The sequence below is a fragment of the Ptychodera flava genome, chromosome 21 (assembly GCF_041260155.1).
Source record: "Ptychodera flava strain L36383 chromosome 21, AS_Pfla_20210202, whole genome shotgun sequence".
NCBI classification, from domain to species: domain Eukaryota; kingdom Metazoa; phylum Hemichordata; class Enteropneusta; family Ptychoderidae; genus Ptychodera; species Ptychodera flava.
This window is the reverse complement of record NC_091948.1, coordinates 25,721,978-25,741,290: the sequence shown is the minus strand read 5'-3', so window position 1 is coordinate 25,741,290 and position 19,313 is coordinate 25,721,978. Positions and strand designations below refer to the sequence as shown.

General features: G+C 35.2%; 1 protein-coding gene across 1 annotated transcript in view; it reads right to left on the bottom strand.

Annotated features, from left to right (window-relative positions):
- Positions 1–296: 296 nt before the first annotated feature.
- The window catches only part of LOC139121846 (small subunit processome component 20 homolog), a 56,362-nt gene continuing 37,345 nt past the window's right edge, over positions 297–19,313 (bottom strand). Inside the window, exons 43-56 of the mRNA XM_070687065.1 lie at positions 18,975–19,144; positions 18,327–18,462; positions 17,916–18,032; positions 16,225–16,395; positions 15,599–15,730; positions 15,188–15,298; positions 13,684–13,833; positions 12,469–12,588; positions 11,956–12,156; positions 8,134–8,263; positions 7,251–7,447; positions 4,486–4,760; positions 3,227–3,372; positions 297–1,626 (exon numbers count right to left, since the gene is read on the bottom strand). Coding sequence (XP_070543166.1) covers positions 4,731–4,760; positions 7,251–7,447; positions 8,134–8,263; positions 11,956–12,156; positions 12,469–12,588; positions 13,684–13,833; positions 15,188–15,298; positions 15,599–15,730; positions 16,225–16,395; positions 17,916–18,032; positions 18,327–18,462; positions 18,975–19,144 — 1,665 coding nt within the window. The 3' untranslated portion in view covers positions 297–1,626; positions 3,227–3,372; positions 4,486–4,730. The remainder of the gene's footprint in view (positions 1,627–3,226; positions 3,373–4,485; positions 4,761–7,250; positions 7,448–8,133; positions 8,264–11,955; positions 12,157–12,468; positions 12,589–13,683; positions 13,834–15,187; positions 15,299–15,598; positions 15,731–16,224; positions 16,396–17,915; positions 18,033–18,326; positions 18,463–18,974; positions 19,145–19,313) is intronic.

Here is a 19,313-nt window from a genome sequence, read left to right as displayed (position 1 = left end):
TTTCAGTGTATAAACAAAGTATATGTTGATGACTATCCATTCACATTGGAATTAATATTCTAATGGCTTACTACCCCCTCTCCCTGTTATTTTACCATTTGAAAGATCATTATGGTCACACCAAATAATTTGAAAGATTGTCAATGTCTTTATAAAGCTTGGTACTGCATACAAAAGTTAAAGACATCAAATTCTTCCTACACATTCACACAGTCATAGAACATGATTGCCTTGGTACCCTTGGGTGCTGGATAAGCGTACCTGGTTGCCAAAAATGAAACAAGACAGCAGTCAGATGTTGTTCATGATTAAAATGTATAGTGAAAATTTTATTCACAGTAAACAATGATCATGCAGTGTAGTCACAATAATTAATATTGCAACACACAAATTAATTGATGAAAAATAGTCATAATGACTGACATGTCTCATAAAAAGGATCCATTGATCCTTGCACATGCCTTGAAATACCAGTGTTAGTGCTGCTTGTATGCAAGAGTCTTGCATACAAACAGTGGACTCCAGACATTCACACATCCAGAAATTGTATGTGAGAGTCACATGGCCAGATTGACATGGCTAGAAAATTGCATTGAGTCACACATCAAGAAACAGTCTGTTTTGTTTTCTAATCCAGTGACAGGCACACATCAAGGTAATTACTGTTGCTGCTGCCTCACAACTGCCCTAATTATTCACATATCCAGAAGAAATTTGCATGTCAGTCACATATCCAGGCCAGATGACCTTGTTTATGTACTTTCCTGTCCGGTGGTAGTTGTTTTCATTTGGCACCGCTCTGCTTGCTTCTCACAGTACTGTAATACGCAGACAATGAAAGCGGTGACCGACCTTCCTAGGCAAATCACTATTTGGAGTTGTGCAGTCAGCTCTTCCACCAACTAACAATGCAGGTCATCCTTGGTTTCATATCAAAAAAACACCTCCTGACATCCTGTTGCTTTTTCTGTTGCCTCTTTTTTTGGAGATTTCTATTCTAAGTCAATGCCACACAATTTACACATTTTGCACATTGGAAATCATGGTGGTTTAATATTCGAATGCAGTTGGACATTCACACCACCATTATGCATTGTCAGGAATGAAAAATTTACATTTCAGTATGATTGGCGAAAAATGGTTTACACATTTTACTTTGAGCCACAAAATGCTGCCGACATAAATTACACTTAAAAATTTGGTTTCACCAGTTGTTTGTTAGCTAGGTAGTAGATGGTAAAAATAAGATTTGGTAAAAATAAGATTTCAATACACAATCACAATACCTGTTTGCTCTTTTTGGAGGAAACATGCTATTTTAGCAACTGTAAATGAAGTCTTTCACAAAATCCAAACTGTTTGTGCATAAGTGAACATGGCCTTGAGATACGGGGTCTTTGACACCACCTTGCATAACAATCAAGATGACCTGACCTTGTTAGCAGTCTTGCTGGTGAACTAACTCAGTGTATTTTTTGCTTCTTATTCTTGTAGGTTTACTCAGTGTATTTTTTGCTTCTTATTCTTGTACGGTTTCCTTTCCAATATTTTCCTCTTTTTTGCTTCTCTTTTGCTGAGGTGTTTCCTCATTTTCTTCTTTGCTGCCCTTTCCGGATCCGCAACAGCCTGATATGAAAAGATGTCAATGAAAATTTATTTCACTGATCCCTCATCCAATTTATTCAACAAAATGACTGTTTGAGTTGTTTGCTACCGGGCATACGTATTTGACTGTTCATAAACCATGTTGATGTGAAGCTATATGTCATAGTACTATGTCCTTGTGCAAAGTGTTTGTAAGGACAAATATTAAACATAGGGCCAATGTCCCTGAAGCTACTATAGACATGGATTCAAAATTATTAAGTATTTCCTGAATGTTTGAAATTATCTCACTAAAGTCATCCTAGGGACCTGTATACCAAATATTAAAGCTGTCTGACCAGCAGTCTTGAAAAAACAAGCGACCTAACAGTTAACAGAGCTTCGCTGTGTTATGTTGAGAATAACTTTTTATGACACGTGTTGATGACGAAGGTGGATATCTTTGATAGCTCATTTCAGGAGAGCCTGACCAAAATGAGTAACTTTTGAGTAACAAAGATTTTGACCAAAAATGGCAAAAATTGACCCAAAAATACAAAAATTGAAGATTTCAACCAATTCCAATATATCACACTTAGATAACCCTAAGTAACCTGTATACCAAATATCAAAGATGTCCGATAAATAGTTTTTGAGAAACAAATTGTTTGACCAAAAATGGCAAAAATTGCCCCAAAAATACAAAATTGTGGATTTCATCATAATTTGAATATATCATATTTTGATCATTCCTATGAACCTGTATACCAAATATCAAAGCTGTCTGACCATCGGTTATGAAGAAGATTTTTTTTTCAAAAATGCCTTTTTGCACTAATTTGCATATTTCCGACAACATTAAAAAATACAAAAAGGCAGTTTCTCATAATCATATTTTGCATCTACACAACAAATATCAAATCTATAAGTACTGCGGTTCTCAAGATATTTGAGTGGATGGACATCCTCACAAACGGACATACATACTTACAGACTGACACCGGATGCCGGACGGATACCCATCCCAATAGCTTATATAGACTTTAGTCGATAGTAGCTTAAAATATAAAACTGCTGCCATATTGAATTGTATTGCAATATAAATTGAGGTGTATGTATCTGAACGTCATAGTACTTTATCCTTCTGCCAAGTTTGACTGAAATTCTAATGTCAGAATACTAGTTCTAGACTGACAAAAATTACAACAAAATGGCCACTAATCACCCTTAATGGACCATGTTGTAAAATAAAGTACATTTTTAAGTCATAGTGTACTGTCATTGTGCCAAATTTGAATGAAATCAGTCAGAGAGTGTGTGTGTGTGTGCGTGTGTGTGTGTGTGTGTGTGAGTGTGTAATAAATTATAGCTCTTTTCACAAATTGGCCGACTGGTGGCCATATTGGATGGGATGACAAAATAAATTGACAAGCATGTGTAGGCAATTGTGTGCTGTCTGTCCTTGTACCAAATTTGTGACAAATGGGTTCAGTCATGTCCAAGCAACAGCTCCGGATGCACACACGGACGGGTGGATGGACAGACCCCAATCAGTAAGTCCCCATTCCGGACTTTTTCCAGGAAGGAATAATAAAGTGAACCATTCAAATCTCTCTATTGTGTCATTTCACCGGAATCTCACCTCTATCATTTGTTGTTGATGTCTCTTCCTCTTCACAAGATCTAGCGATGTTTTCACCTGTGCATACACTTGAGTGAAAGATGTCACTCCAGCTTTGCTCCTCAGGAGATCTACAACTTCCTGAGCAAGCATTTTCACTTCAGCACCTTAAAATTGACATCAATAGATACAAATCATTATAAGTCTTTGAAATCAATCAGTAAAAGTTTTCAAAGTATCAAATCCTAAACAGTGCTTTACTTTGTGACACATTATTGTTAGACAACACTGTACCGTATGCTCTGGTGAACAGATGGATTTAAGTTTGAAAGCTTCCAAGCTGGTTGAATTTCTGATGTCAAGAGGGAGTGAGTTCCAAAGTTTAGGGGCAGAATACAAAAAGGCAAGTTCTCCATAGGTGATGCATTTACAGCTTGTACATGTAGCTGTCAGTAGTTTCTGATTTCAAGTCCTGAGCGAGCGAGTGGGTGTATACTAGTATAAGGCTGGAGCAGATCATTTATGTACGCTGGTGTTTGGTTGTGAATAGCCTTGAAAGTAGAAAGCAGAATTTTGTAGTCAATTCTGAAGTGAATGTGTAACCAATGCAACAACTTCAATCATTATAAGTCATGAAAATCTACTTCATAACTTCAAGCATGAAATTGTCGTACATGATTATAGCTCATTAACTGCTGAAGAAAATGGCATTGCAATTCATATATATCTAACTCCCAGGCATTCATGCATTTATCTCCCGGCATTTATACAAGCCCCACACTAGAATATTTGACCTTGAACTTTCTTTCCATCAGTCATCAAGCCTGCAAGCAATTTCACCTCACAATGAGCTTTCAGTCCTTCAATAGACCTGGCAATGCACTTTTGCACATATTATTTTCAATGTAGGTATCAAGTATTGGGAAATGAAGCATGCTTGCTAAAATAAACCACAGCTTCAAACTGACTGTTCAAGATACAATGCCATGCATTAATTGTTTTGATTTTCATGATTCTCACACAATATAAATGTGTCATGTATACACATGTGTATTTTCACACATACATTGTCTGTATATTTGTCTGTACAAAGTATAGAAATTTGACTTGCATGAAGCCCCATCACAACATAATTTGAAATATGATTCTTGTAAATATTGAAATATTCAAGCTGGACAACACTGACTGGATTGAAATCTTAGCCATCTGTCCTAGAATCAGAATACTTTCTACTATCACAAGACTGGAACTAGACTTTAATTAACTGTAATATGACAAACCTTTATGATGTGTATTGTTCACTTCACTATGAACAATTTCCAGCAAGACCGGCAGATACACTTTCAATTCTTCAGTTTGTAAATGAAGTGAGATTCCGGCAATCCATTTCAATATGCCCAAACGTCTGCTGTTTCCGAGTGCACTGTTGGCCCTTTCATATTTGGAAATTTGCAGTAACTTTTTGGTCAGCCACATCAGATCTACATCACCACTTGATTCGTCATCCGCCATCCCATCAATTATTTTACTCAGAAAGACTAAATTTTTGACAGACCTGGATATTTGGAAAGAATGAATAGAAGAATGACAATATACTAAAATTGCAATAACATGTTCAAACATGCATCTTTATTTGATCAGAACATGCCTTTCAATCTAAAACATTAGCTGTTAATGCAAACCTGTGGTATGACTTTGCAATTTCAAAGCCATTGTTATATACAATGATTTTGTGAATTCCGTATAGCAGCACAAATTATTCTTCAGCCATTGGAAATTAGTAAACTCATATACTCAGTTTTATTGTCAGAATATTTCACTTCAAGGTTCCCATCTTGCCAATAAAATAGATACCTGTAATCAGCAATTTCATCCTAATGCATGGACATTGGATTCAAGAGAGGTGGCGGTGGCTTCAAGTTGGCAAATATTCATATATTACCTCCTACTAAGATTTGTTCACAATTCTCTTGGCGTCATTAAAATATTTGTTAAAATATCTATTTACACCACAGACCACAAGTTCTGTTGCTGCTGTGTTGATATGTAAATCCGGAGTCTGTCTCACCCTGCTTTGGTTTGGTATTTTTTAAACACAGGTGATACTAAAAGCAGTTTACTTGTCAAGTGTCATTTTCTTCTCCACTGTACACTTTTGATATTTGGAAGATTTTCAGAAAAACCCAATGCCATGCACTAATTAGCTCTTGAAACAAATGGTATCATAATTTTACATTTTCATTAAGTAAATTTAGTAATTTAGGCAAAAATAATTTTAGTAACTGTCACTTTTTTAATAAATTATTCTTCAAAATGTTTCAGCACACAATAAAAATGCTCATCCAAAAAATTACAGTAGAAAGGGATAAAATTTCTTAGCATCCCATCATTCAAACACCACAGAATTTTGATCCATAAAAAACTGTCAACATTAACTTTTATAGAAGGCTGAGGCTGATGTAATAGTAATGTGCCTGTACATGTATGATAAAGGATGTATTGAAATGATAGGAAACGAAACTACAAAGCATGATGGGAAAAGCATTTACACAGAGACATCAAACTCATTTGGAAGGAAATTTCACAATTTGTGGACGTTAAGTGAAATTTTGTTGCTTATGAAAGGAGAAAAGTGAATGCTTAAGGTGACTGATAGGAGATACTGAATGCTAGAGATAAGCAGTTTCCTTGTTATGAGGCAGAAAAATTGAAAATTTGTGCATGATGCACTCCTACATTGTATGCGATATGTTTAATTATCATATACTCATGCCCATATTGCTACATCCTAGTGACGTTCACAGTAAAATATCCGCTGTGATATTTCATGGTAAACGTCGAGATATGCACGATGAACGTCATCAGTTTTAGAGTTTTCCAGAACTACATTAGCAGTTTGTTGGTAAACAACGTAAACAGCAAAATGGCTGCTGCTCCCCGCCTGAGAAGTGATGTCGCCGACGTAAAAACTTGAAGGGCTTCGAGGAACACGGGTATTCTTGGTTGCGAAATACGGAAATAACATGCTGAGTCTTGAAATGTTTCCCCATGGTATTTTTTTGGGTCAAGCTCTAGCAAACATTCTGCTGTTCGTCCGGCGACGGCACTGTGCATGGTCTCCCCCAAACAGGTAGTGAGTGCGTGGCATGACAGCGATGTCACACGCGCGACGACTGTTGACATGGTAACTCTCAGGGTAAATAAACAAAATGACGTCCCCTCTCCGTGCGAGCTCCATACCATACGACGATCGAAATTATGACAGATTTAAAGCTGAGCACAGTTTTTGATCGGTTACAATTGTAATAGCATATTGCACCTTACAAGGTTCCTCCTGTATGACGATTTTTGTATCCTCGTATCTTTCTTCTTGAGTTTCATTGAGATATGGACGACTTGCAGCGATGTCGTGCTTGATGTTGACAGCTTCGTCATATACTTTATGAATGAAGCCTGTTCACATAAACATTCTGATATTTGTGCGCAAGGCGTACAAGGCGTAATAAAGTAAAGCCTAAAATTTAAGGATTCTCGTTCTATTAGTAAAATTATGGGCATGGGTATATGATAAATCGGTTATTACCCAATATCGCTTGTTCCTTGTATCGTTTCAGCATTCCTGTCATTTGTGCTGCATCAGACACGAGACGAAGTCGAGTGTCTGACGCAGCACAAATGACACTCATGCTGATACGACACAGGAACAGGCGATATTGGGTAATAACCTCTAAGTATCTTGTGCTACAAAAATTACGTATGCCTAACCATATATGTATTTAAAATAACAACTGAAAAATAACTTATAAATTTAAATTTCAATAGATATGTTCATGAAAATGTGATATTGTATTGTAAAATGGAAACTGTCTTTTCTGCTTATATTTTGCACTTCCCTGATGCTGAATTACTGCCGTACTACATTTTAACTGTTCAACTGAGTTATCTTGTCTATGTTTGATAGACTGAAAATGGAAAGAACTACGGCATTAGTTCAGGTAGTGTATTTGACAGATTAAAATGAATAATAAATAATTTTTTGACTCACTTGATCAACCAAGTCTGAGGTTATATGCTGAGAGTGTAGCTGCTGACAGAAGTCCTTAACCAGCTGACGTACTTGACCTTGACCTAGATATGTCTCCAGTTCCTCGGCTGATAGCAGGGAGAAAAGTTGCCCATACAGCTGGCTGATCCCAAGTCGTACCCAGGTATGACTGTGCAGAATGTGTGCATGAACATGACCTAAACAAAAAGAATATCAAGTTTAATTGCGTTCAATGAAACATAAAGCATCAAGTAACAGTCAGTAATTGGAGAACTAACATTTTAAAAAACACAGAAACACAACAACACTCTACAACTAAAATTTAATAATTAGCTTATAAGTCAATATTAAGGTGGAATTTTGTTACACTGTTCAGTGTTTACTGACGACATAACAGATGTAGCAGGAGTCAATTACTAACGAAATCAATGCATAATCAATACATCTGCAATTTACATCATTATTTCTCAAAGCCACGACTGAGCTATGAGAATTCATAGCAACACATGCACGCACAGTTTTCTGTTCATTAATTTCCCCTACTAGAATACAACATGACTGGGTAATCACATATTAAGTCTCCGAAACACCACTCTAATCTCAATGTATGCTATATACAATTCCTGACATATTATAAAATCCCATGTATATATCCCACCAATCTAATCAACTGCGCATCACAGCACAAACTACGCAGAATGAAATGACGTACACAGCTATCCAGAATTCCACAACAGAAATAATCTGATACTCTAATAGAGGGCTGTGGACTATATTTAGTTAACCTTTGATGATATTAAAGGAGGCAAAACAAATGTAAATTTATAACTTCATTCTTGGATACGTGCCACCACAGTGGGAGTGCGAATGTGTTAATACTTACTCCATGCAGTTTTCACAGTTGATTTCAAGTCTTTGTCGTTCAAAATAAAGGAACAGTATTGAAGGATTTTGCCAAAGCTTGTCAATAAATTAAATAATGCATGATCTCTTTCTTTGTCACTGGATTCATTCTGAAATAAGAAAATAGATTTTATTGTATTTTTATATCAACTACAATGACTTCAGCCGTGGTGTGAATTTCATTTTTGTTTATTTCGTGGAATTTTTAATAGGCAAAAAATATCTTTCTTCATTCCATCACATTTGAGAAATAAACTGTAAACTACATTTTAACATGTAGGATTTCATCTTTGGTGATGTTTCAGTGCAAATCATGTACTACTAAAACAACATGTAAGAGGTACACAGAAGATCTGCCGCTGAGAATAAATACATTAGCAAGCATTGGCAAGGATGCAAGCGTCTGACATCAGTGTCTCTATAGCAACAATGATCGGAGCTTTGCACTTTATTAACTCACGTGAGTTTGGCGTAAATTCACCGCAGGGTGAGGGTGAAGGTCAGTTCTCACAAATAGCAAAGCTAACAGCTGGCAATTAGCCAATGCAATGATCGCATTTCTTTTTCAACTCCTGCTGCTCCTTGTATTCTTATTGACCTCTTTTTTTTCTCTGCTGCCCCAAATGTATGGAAATGAAATTGATATCCGGAAGTTTTATCTGTGTTCCTAACTCCTTCAGTACTGTGTGCGACAGATGTGGACAAAGGCAACCTACTTTACTGATAACAGCCCAGAATTGTAAGATATTTACAAAAACCACTATCAACTAGATGAAAAGATGGGTATACAAGTGTGAAATATATGCATTCTGAATTATGAATACAAACATGGAAAGAGCTTCTGAACACATAATCATTTATACTCTCCAACATTTTCTTAATATAATCCTTCAAACAATTTAAAAATTTGATGTCACAAGAAAATACCGCAATGAACTACCAAACCATATGTACAAAGTAAATCGAAAATGCTTTGGTGTTCAATATACAGTGAATCTATCTGTAAATTGACACTTTTCTCTGACATCACTGCAATGAATTTGTAATTTCATAAATTTCCAATTTGTGACCAGCTAAGATGAAACTGTAGAATGTTTTTCCATACGCGAATGTCTCGTTACGATCAACATAAAAAGTATGATTTGTCAAAATTTGGTGCAGCTATATTTTGAGATTAAAAACAAAACTAAAATTTCAAACATGCAAATTACCAATTACTCGACATGAAACTATAGTATGTCTTTCAAATCACTTAAATATCATGAGCAATATCTGTACAGTTTCATAATTGAATTAAATGCATTCATCTTTGATGCTAAGCATTCAATGTAAATCACATTAAACATGCTAATTATCAACAAGCCAAAATGGAACTAATAAATTTCTTTCACTACTGTAATATATTTGCATCATTCACTTCATGTTGTGAGTTTCATTTTCTTAGGTCAAATCACTTGTTAAAGTTCATTTAATACGCATATTATCAACTAGCTGACATAACAGTGAAAACATCTTTCACAAGCACTAATTATATTACTATATCATTGATATATATAGGAGAACTTTCAGCAGTGCTGGTCAAGTCCTCCCATTTTTAAATTCCTTAATTAAGAAAGCTAGTGAAATATTCAAATCTTTAATTAGCTGAAATAAAAATGCTAAATAAAATTCACTATTGTTTTATCATTGTATTGCCAATTGCAAGTGTCATCAGCTTTGGTCTTGTCAATCCAGATTAATATCCCTAATTGTGAATGATAATTCAATATGCAAATAAGCAATGTCATTGTCATGAAAGTATTACATGAACTTGATCATAGACTGTAGAGAAACAGGATGGAAAGCTACAGCAAAGAACAAAAGAACTGTTAATAAGCGACGAGCTAATCAGTTTGGAATAATTAGAAATGTGTGAATTGATTTTTGCATAATTGTCAGCTGGGTGATAGCCACTGCTCAACATCTGGTAATTCCCAGTGAAAAAACTTAATTTAACTTTTTTTCAGCATTTTCATTTTATTTTCAGTCGGATTCCATCATCCTAAAGATTGATTTATTTCTAGGTGCAACAAAGGAACATTGCATTCCTTCTAAATGGGATTATAAGGCATTAATAAACAATGAAAATAACATTACAGTTTAAATTTTGCCATGCTGAAGCGAAACTTTGGCGATCCAGAGTCATTGTTCAGATCTAACACTGAAGCTGTGGCGATCCCGAATGAACTGCGTCATAGCATAGCTTCAAACCATAGACAGTATGTTCAAATGTCCCGCCTGATCGTCATCTTTCTGGAAGCTTTTTCTCTGTTATATTGGAGTTTGCAGACCCATATCTACCTCATTGATTTAATGTATATACAAGGTATAAAAGTCAACTTGTCACTTATTGTCCATGAAGTACAAAGATAGAGAACGTCAGCGATGACATAGGTTATACCTTACGTATTTACTGGTATACCGGGTACATTGCAGTCATGTGTCATGTCAGTCCACTCGATTTTGTGTCCCATTTTTTTGCCATACGTACATTGATAGTCTAAATTACTTAAATTAGTGAAATGCTTATCTAACTACAAGTGTAATGGCGTATCGCGTTTTCAGATTACTCACATGATTTTCAGTTAGTCAATAAAAGAAAACCATAAAATGCATTCAAGCAATAACATAAAATGGGATGTTTTGATTCATGAGAGCTAAACCAGTTGGATCTGTGTGTCCTGATTCATAATGATTTGTCGCGTTTATGTCAGTTGTGTTTACAGTGGTATCAGCAGATGTAATGATATGCATTAATTGTGGAGGCTTTGAGAGGCTTTGGAGAAATCGTGATTTTACATCGTGCTTTAATCGACGCCTAACCATTTGTGTACAATGTATGCGTCATAATAACAGCTATCATGTGTAGGTGATTTTGTGTACCGTTTTATCAGCTAATAAAAGTTTGATGTGTGCATTTTTTGTTGTACATGTGTATTTAATCTATGGTAAGTGTAGTCATGCATTCTGATCTGAAATTTACTGCAAAATTTACGGTCAGTCCTGCAGAAATTTATGTAAACAATCACATAGGGGAGAGCGAGTGTATGAACTGGAAGTACCGGACAGAATGACTAACACAAGTTTCATCTATGCATGTTAGCTCCCAAGTGTGTCAAAATGCATGCATTTCATATGATATTATTCAATATTGAAGAAACAGTATTCAGAACCACTCCTCTTTGCTTGGAAGAAGTTGTGTTTAGGACACGCTGATTTTAAAGCCAGCAAGCATGTTTTGCGAGACTGGGCGACAGTTGGATGGTAATTTGATTTGTTTATCAATGGGTGAGCAAATCCAACGTAATTTATTTCAGACTAGATCTTTTAAAGGAAATACCGCAGCTTCCCATCCTGTTTCTCTACTGTCCATGCCTTGATTGACATCTGTAACTGGATTCATAAGATCGAATTCTGTCATTCTGAGAATATCAGATTTCTGAACAACTAATTATTAATATTAATAATACAAGCCACGCCCACCAAAAACTGATCACTTCTTGCAATTCCCAAGGAGAGTCTATGTACCAGAGTTTATTGCAGCCTGATGAGCAGTTCTTGAGTTATTGTGTCAACAGTCAGATGTACAGACAGACAAGACAGAGAGTAGTAAACAATTGCTAACAAATATGAACATGTGTGCTAAACATTACAAAAGGCAAAGTGTTGTCAGTACATGTTATTTTCGATCAATATAAACTCTTCACTGGGATAGACAATAATTAATACAATTGATGTTAGCGTTAACTTCATCTGGACTTACCCCGGTTTCATCATAGTTATCTGGTTCCAGTTGTTCCGTTAGCACCGGTAGCACGTCCTTGATTCTGGAATCAAAATCCGTTTTTTCAACTTCCACGAACAGACCAATCAGCTGACTGGCTAACTGCTGATGCACCACTTGCTCATCCCGTAACCATAGCAACGTAATCGTGAACAGGTTGTCTCTACTGTCGGAGGTCAACTGATGGACAACAAAACGTAAATGATGAATTATTGAAGACAATTTTTACAAATACCATTATGTCAACATATGTAATGATCAAAAGAGGAAAAAGTAATTTATTACTGTGATGTTGATGTTAAACTTAACTCATTTACTTTAACACACAAAGAACTAAAACGGTTGGGTTCCTATTGCTATGGAATAGGTTCTCTAATAAAATTTTAATATTTAGGACATCCTGGATGATTGGTAAATCCATGAAACATGAAGTGAAATATCTGAGAGGAAACATCCAGCACAATGCATCAATTTACATGTGATTGTTCTTACCTTGTCAAGTAACGTCTTCAAAGCCAACGCGATAAGCTTCCGACATTCAGCAGACTCGTCATTCACCAAACGAGTTGCCATGGGAACATAGAACAAGCCAGCTTTTTCTACCAATAGTTCCTAAAAATGTTGAGAAATACACCTTTATTAATGCCAATGCAAGATGAGCTCAGTAATTATACTTTTCAAGTTTACTATTTTTTAATTATTTAATAGGTATGTATTTCATTTTCCATACTATTTCAAGTTATAATTTCACGTATATTGTTTATCCAAGTTCAGTGTTGAAAGACATTGACAAAATTACACAAAATTGAAGTTTTCTGGCAAATCAGGTAACTATTAAAACATTTGTCATGTAAGCACCCATCCCCAAGTTCCAATGAAAGTCTCAAAACAAGGTAATGTTTAGGCAAGCTTAAACCCCGGTTTTTTAGGTTTTTGGGGCATTAAAAATTTCAAAATTATTGTGTGAGTATCGTTCATAGTACAATCAGTCAGTAGTTCTCTTTTCATATTTGATGCCCCTCAAAAAGGGCTGTTTGTTATGTATTTGACATCAAACAAAGTTGACGACAATTTTGAATGAGGTTGAATATGTATCTTGCACCTTTTCTACTTCTTTGCAAAGAGATCATTCATTTTTGAACATGTTGGGACGGGGCCTGGGATAACTTCTGAGGAAATCACATGCTCTAGACCCAGGGTATTTATGCGGATAAATACCATACATGTGTGTAATGTTTCAAATATTCCATAGGGCCTCTTCATGGCCAGCACTGATTGATCATAAATATTCATGATGAAGTTCAATCAAACTGAAGTCCCACTACCACCAAAATAATTGACCTCTTACATAATGGAAAATCAATAAAACAATGATGTACATCCAAATTTTTGAATGCCTGTACTCTACTTCAATGGAGCTGAAAATATTTCACTGCATACAGATTACCATATCCGACTGGGGTGGCTAAAAATTATGTTACAAACAATTTAATGTATTTTTTCGAAATCAAAGCAAATCCTATGATAATATGGGGGAGAGAAGTTCAATATCAAAAACTTAAGCAATCAAGAAAAATATACTGTACTATATTACAGTACAAAACTCAAATAACTGGAGATACAGCAGAAGGATACACAGCCTTTTTTTTCTCTAAAAACATTTTTCCAGGCATTTTAGGTAATCTAAGGCAATTTAGCAATTCTTACTTGGGGAAATGAAGTGAAAATGGTAGCTAATATCTCTAACGCTGATTTCCTGCCATCTTCATACTCATAGACCAACTGTGAAATGTAGAAATCAAGGTATGTTTGGACCTTCTTGCCTAGGGGATAGTCCAACAGAAACTGTGACATAAGCTGAAATATAGAGAATATGTAAATATTGCAAGTTAGACCATGTGGAGAAAAAAAACAAAGTCAAAATCTTATTTTTCTGTCACATGTATTCTTTTTTGTTTTTGTTTACAGAGTCCCTTAAACATTATGTAGTTCACTATTTTTAGAGACCCTTATCTTTCATGAGATAGCAAGACCTTCATAATCATTTCAGATAAGATTACTGTTGTTTACAGTTCAGTAACAGCAAAACACAAAGGGTGAAGTCTTTGTTTGCATGCTGTCAATGCCATGGACAACAACAGCTGCTATTACTATACTAAACAGACAACAGCTGTGACTTTTGATGATGTTTTCATACTTTGTGTTCCATCAAACAAATACATTTTATTCTTCTCACCAGACTATATTGAAATACAGAATATTAGCCATGCCTAAACAATGCATTGTGCATGAATTTTTGTGGTGTTAATATAGAGTCATGAATTTCAGTTCTGATTGAAGTTCAGTTGTAAACAATAATGCTGGACATTGCACACATACATGTACAGGCTGAGTTGGCAAGACCCCTGCACATGTTGATATGGTTTTAGGAGTACTGAAAGAAATCAGTTTTTCAGACAGAATGAAAATACCAGAAATTCCACCAAAAGTTACAGCTAATAGAGTCTGAAAATGATAAACACGAGATAAAAATAATTTTGCATAGAAATGACTTTGCGATGATGCTCTTGTGATGCGCCCTCTATAGTTAAAATTGTGAATTGAGAATCAGACTCACAATACCCAAGATTGCAAACACAACAAAGATTTGCAGTAAGACTCTGATTCTATCTGTCATATGCATAATTTGGTTGTTTTAGACATCAAATAAACTACTGCTTGCTGGTTTTACCATGAACACTGCACTGAAACCAGTCACTTGAAAAGCTTTGCTTCTTCTGCTGAAAAATTTAAAAGTCTAACTTCCTTGTCAAATTAATGACTTTATTGGATGTGAAAGCGATGCAGGAAGAGGCTGAAACATGCTCTCTTGCACAAAGAATGCAGCCATTCAGCTCTGCCAGTCACACTATGAGACAATGAGTGTGCATGACATGAGGGTGGCATATGGGAATTTGGAAAGGGTTTCGCGTTCACCCCATCCATGTGGGTGAGTTCGACCACGCCTGACTCTGGATACCATCAAATGTAAACAGTGGCATTTATAAATCATTGCAACATTTCCGTTTCTAATACATTTGCATACAGATCAAGAGTCAGAGAGTGACATAAATTAAACATGTGTATCCTTAAAAATGAAAAAAACCCACTGAGATGTCTTTATTCTTTAAAAAGAGCAAAGATGAGAAAAAATCACTATGTTAGAACATACCTGTCTACACTGTACTCTGATGTTACTTGTATCTGATGTAATCGACAACTCAGCCACTTTCTTCATCACTGTGTCAATTTCCTTGCATTGTAGCTTTCTAGACAGGATTGCCTGTAACGATGATGACAACAAAGCTATGAAATCAACTTCTTCAATGACATACTTTTTCTGGTCTAGTCAAAAGTCCACTGACGATGTCCAAAAATATTAATTTTGTTGATATCATCATCATTTCAAGGAAAAACCGTGTATGGTACTACATTACTATAATATCAAAATACCTGTTGACAGGTTAGCAACATACTCTGAGGAGACTTTTTGAAAGGAAAATTTCTAAACGAATGGTGATATTCCTTTTTCACATTTGGTAGTGTTTATTCTTACCATTCTATAAATGTTAGCGGTACTTACTCTAAGCAAGGGGAATGCTGTAGACTGCCTGCTATTGTCATAGATATCTTCCTCGACAAAACTCAACAACACGTGCTGCTGATCCGCAGTGATTTTGTAATCATGCATCGTTTTTATAAAAACTGTCATCGTCTGAAAGACAGAGGTGAAAACAGCTGAGAATTAATAATGCCAACTCCTAACAGACACCATTACAACTATTTTATTTTGCACTTCAAAATGTTACGATTGATAAAAACAAACTATTGATAAACGTGAGTCAGTCAATTGATCAGTAAACATCTTAAAATAACAAAACCCTGCAGTACCTATAGTTTAGAGGAGACTTGGTGAATAAAATATGAGTCTGTGAAATCCCGATGTAGCTATAGAAACTGTTGCCTTGACTACATATATTGTTGAAATATTTCACCTTTCCCATGATGCACTGAATTACAACTCCAGTCTGCAAAAAAGTTCCATTAGTTCTAACGATAATTTTTGAATACATTTGACATTTTCTATTTCTGAACATTTTAAGTGTGGTATAACAATTGTTTTTCCCAATCGTTTATAAGATAAGTAGTAGTCTTAAATGCACATATATTGTAAATAGTAAATATTTTAGTCTTGTTGGCAGTACACACCTTAAAACTCCACTGTACTAGCTGAAGGTTGTCACCCTTTCCTGAACCCCCTCTTGCATGCATCTTAAGTTGTTGGAAGAGAAGTCCAGCAAGTCTGCTGGCATTTTCCTTGAGTTGTGGCAAGGAAAACTGAAGAAGTCGGCAAAGACACTGCACAGCACTGATTGTGACCTACAGAAACACAGTAATATCTCAGTGATATGAATATCGAGGGTAAGAAATTACAATCTGCTGAAGAAAGTCTTGTTTTATGGGAAAAAATGTGTGAATTATGATAACAGTTTTTGCACATAACAGCCACAGCTTGAAGAAACAAAAGCTGCAATGTCTCAAAAATACAGAACAATTGAACTAATCTGCAAAAAAGTTTACAAGTATGTCAAAAGAATGTACTAAAAAAATTACAATCACCGGAAAAAAGTTTTTGCTTTGTGGGAAGAATGTATGAATATTAACAATAGTTTCTGTAAATGACAGCCACAGTTTCAGGAAACAAAGCTGCAATATTTCAAAAATACAGGACAATTGAATTGACTTCAAAAAATGATATCAGAACGTAAACAGAATGTAGTCGACAAAAAATTACAATCACCTGATTCAGAAATGGCTTGTTTTGTGGAAAGAGTATGTGAATAATGCCAATTATTTTTGTAAATTACAGCCATAGTTCTGGAAACAAAGCCGCAATATCTCAAAAATACAGGATAATTGAATTGACTTGCAAACAATATTAAAGGTATGTGCCGAGAATGTACACAATAGGTTGTATGTAAATCTCTGACACAGTTCTCAGGAAGGCCTGATATTGACATTATACTGAAAAGGAAAAAAAAGTATTGCTAACCCGGTGATTGACAGGCAACTGTCCATAACAGGATGGTGGAATTGAAAAACATGTCTCATGAAAATTTTAATGCATTGTATTGGAGAATTTTTTAATTAGTTTATTTTCATACTGTGCGATATCACTCCATTAGCAGTATTCATATTGTATTGTACTTTGCGATTGCATCACTATGCAGGGCATTTGGCTGAAATGCAATTAAAAAGAGTGTTTGTTTTGGGCTGTAACAAATATGACACACTGTGTAACAGTAGTGATTAGGTGCAAAGATGTGTGTAAGATTGAATGCAATGCCACTCAATGGCATTGAGATTGCATTGAAATTGGTGGCATCATTGAGAATGTTATAGGTGTAATGGAAACCGACCTACAGTGGATTCGTCATTATTGTGTCCACAGAACAGTGACTAATTTGCATATAAATTTGTATAAATTTACATTTAGATTCTATTATGCTTTGAACTTGTACCTGCCAGGTACAATCAATAACACATTAGAGCAGTCAATACTACCTAAAACACAAGTTTGCTCAGTGGAAAAATGATTTTTAGTGAAAAGATGGATTTTGGGGTTGTACAGTATTTTGGGAAATGACATATGGTATTTTTCCATATTTGAGGTTTGTCTTATTTTGTGTATATACATATCAATACATCTACATACATGTGTGTGTATATATATGTGTGTGTGTATGTGTGTGTATGTGCGCGCATTCTACTGTTTTTTTTAAGAAAATGACATCAGACATATTTCCCCTTCACAAATGACTTTACAGACTTCATTTCTCATGATGGCATTCACAATACATCTAGATGATAGGTAAAGTTGACACTTGCTGTGAACTTACTTTGATATATTTAGACTGCATACTATCCACCAAGATTGGTATCAATGGATCCAGCATTGACAGATGATCCTGATTGACAGCTGTCAAACAACCTCTCTTGAGTAACATAAATAACAACTGAAAAAAAAGAGATAAGTCATCATAGATTCATTGATACTGTTTTTTTCATTCCTACTTATCCCAACTCAGTCGTAATATGTCTTGCCACTTTTTGAACTTTGTGACCAGGAAGACTGAAGATTTTTCTTTCTTGTTCCGAAAAAGTCAATTGACTTGATTATTGCTCACCAAATTTAGAAAAACAGATGAAATATTAATAACACAGATTATGTCAAATGTAATGTCTGGAAACATGCAAAATTCAAATATGCAAAATATATGCAAAACATAAATCCGTATGCAAAAACGTACTTGCAAACCAAATTCCACTAACACATGAAGATTAGTTTTCTTCTGAACAAGAGGCTTTGGTCCGACTCTCTTTGGAGTTTCTTGTAAAAGCAAAACATTTTTTTCTTGGCTCCTGTTGTCTGTCTTCTTTTCTTGTCTATTTGAATAAATAACAATATAATAAAAAAACACTCATAATGTGGGTATGTCACATCTGGTGCTTATAGCATTAATGCCTTATCACATTTTAAAAACTTCAAAACAATGTCCTTTTGAAAATCTTAATGATTTTGATACAGTTACAGAAAAACTTTCAGAACTCCATTCAAAGCACTCATATATATATTAATCTTCACAATCTCACAGACTGTAGACTATAAGTTGTCTATTGCTATGGCGACATATTTCACAATCAGTATGGACAAGTCCAAGTGAATGACCATACTGAACAAATAAGACAAAGTTATCAGTTCAAAGTCAAGTGGAATACAACTCAAAGATACACTAGCATTTATAATTAGAAACACATCTCTCTTCAGATAACATATTCTTGCAATTTATGCTAAGCACAATATCATTACTGATGACTTGACAATGTCTTTAGTTCAGAGGTTTTGACCGATGCAGGCACAGTGATACTTCTCCTGTATACAGATGAAGTCAACTTACTCCTTTTTATCAACAATCATAAATGGTAATGTCTGTGTTATGATTCCATGTACCAGTATGACCTGGTCTTGGCTTGATAATCCACGATTTTCCAACAGCCCTTGGATAAACTTCCTGAGGACATCCTCCACTTTCCGGACAACTTTAACGTTGTGAGTATTGTCAAGAACCTGGGAAATAGCGTAAAATCAAAATTTCAGACACTGGATCAGTCACAAATTCTTGAATTGATATGTGTATTCTGAAAATATGATTTTTTGATGATATTGTCAATATCAGTTCTAAACAGCATGCCATAAACCCAAGCTTGCATATTATTCAAACAGAAATTTTGTTGAA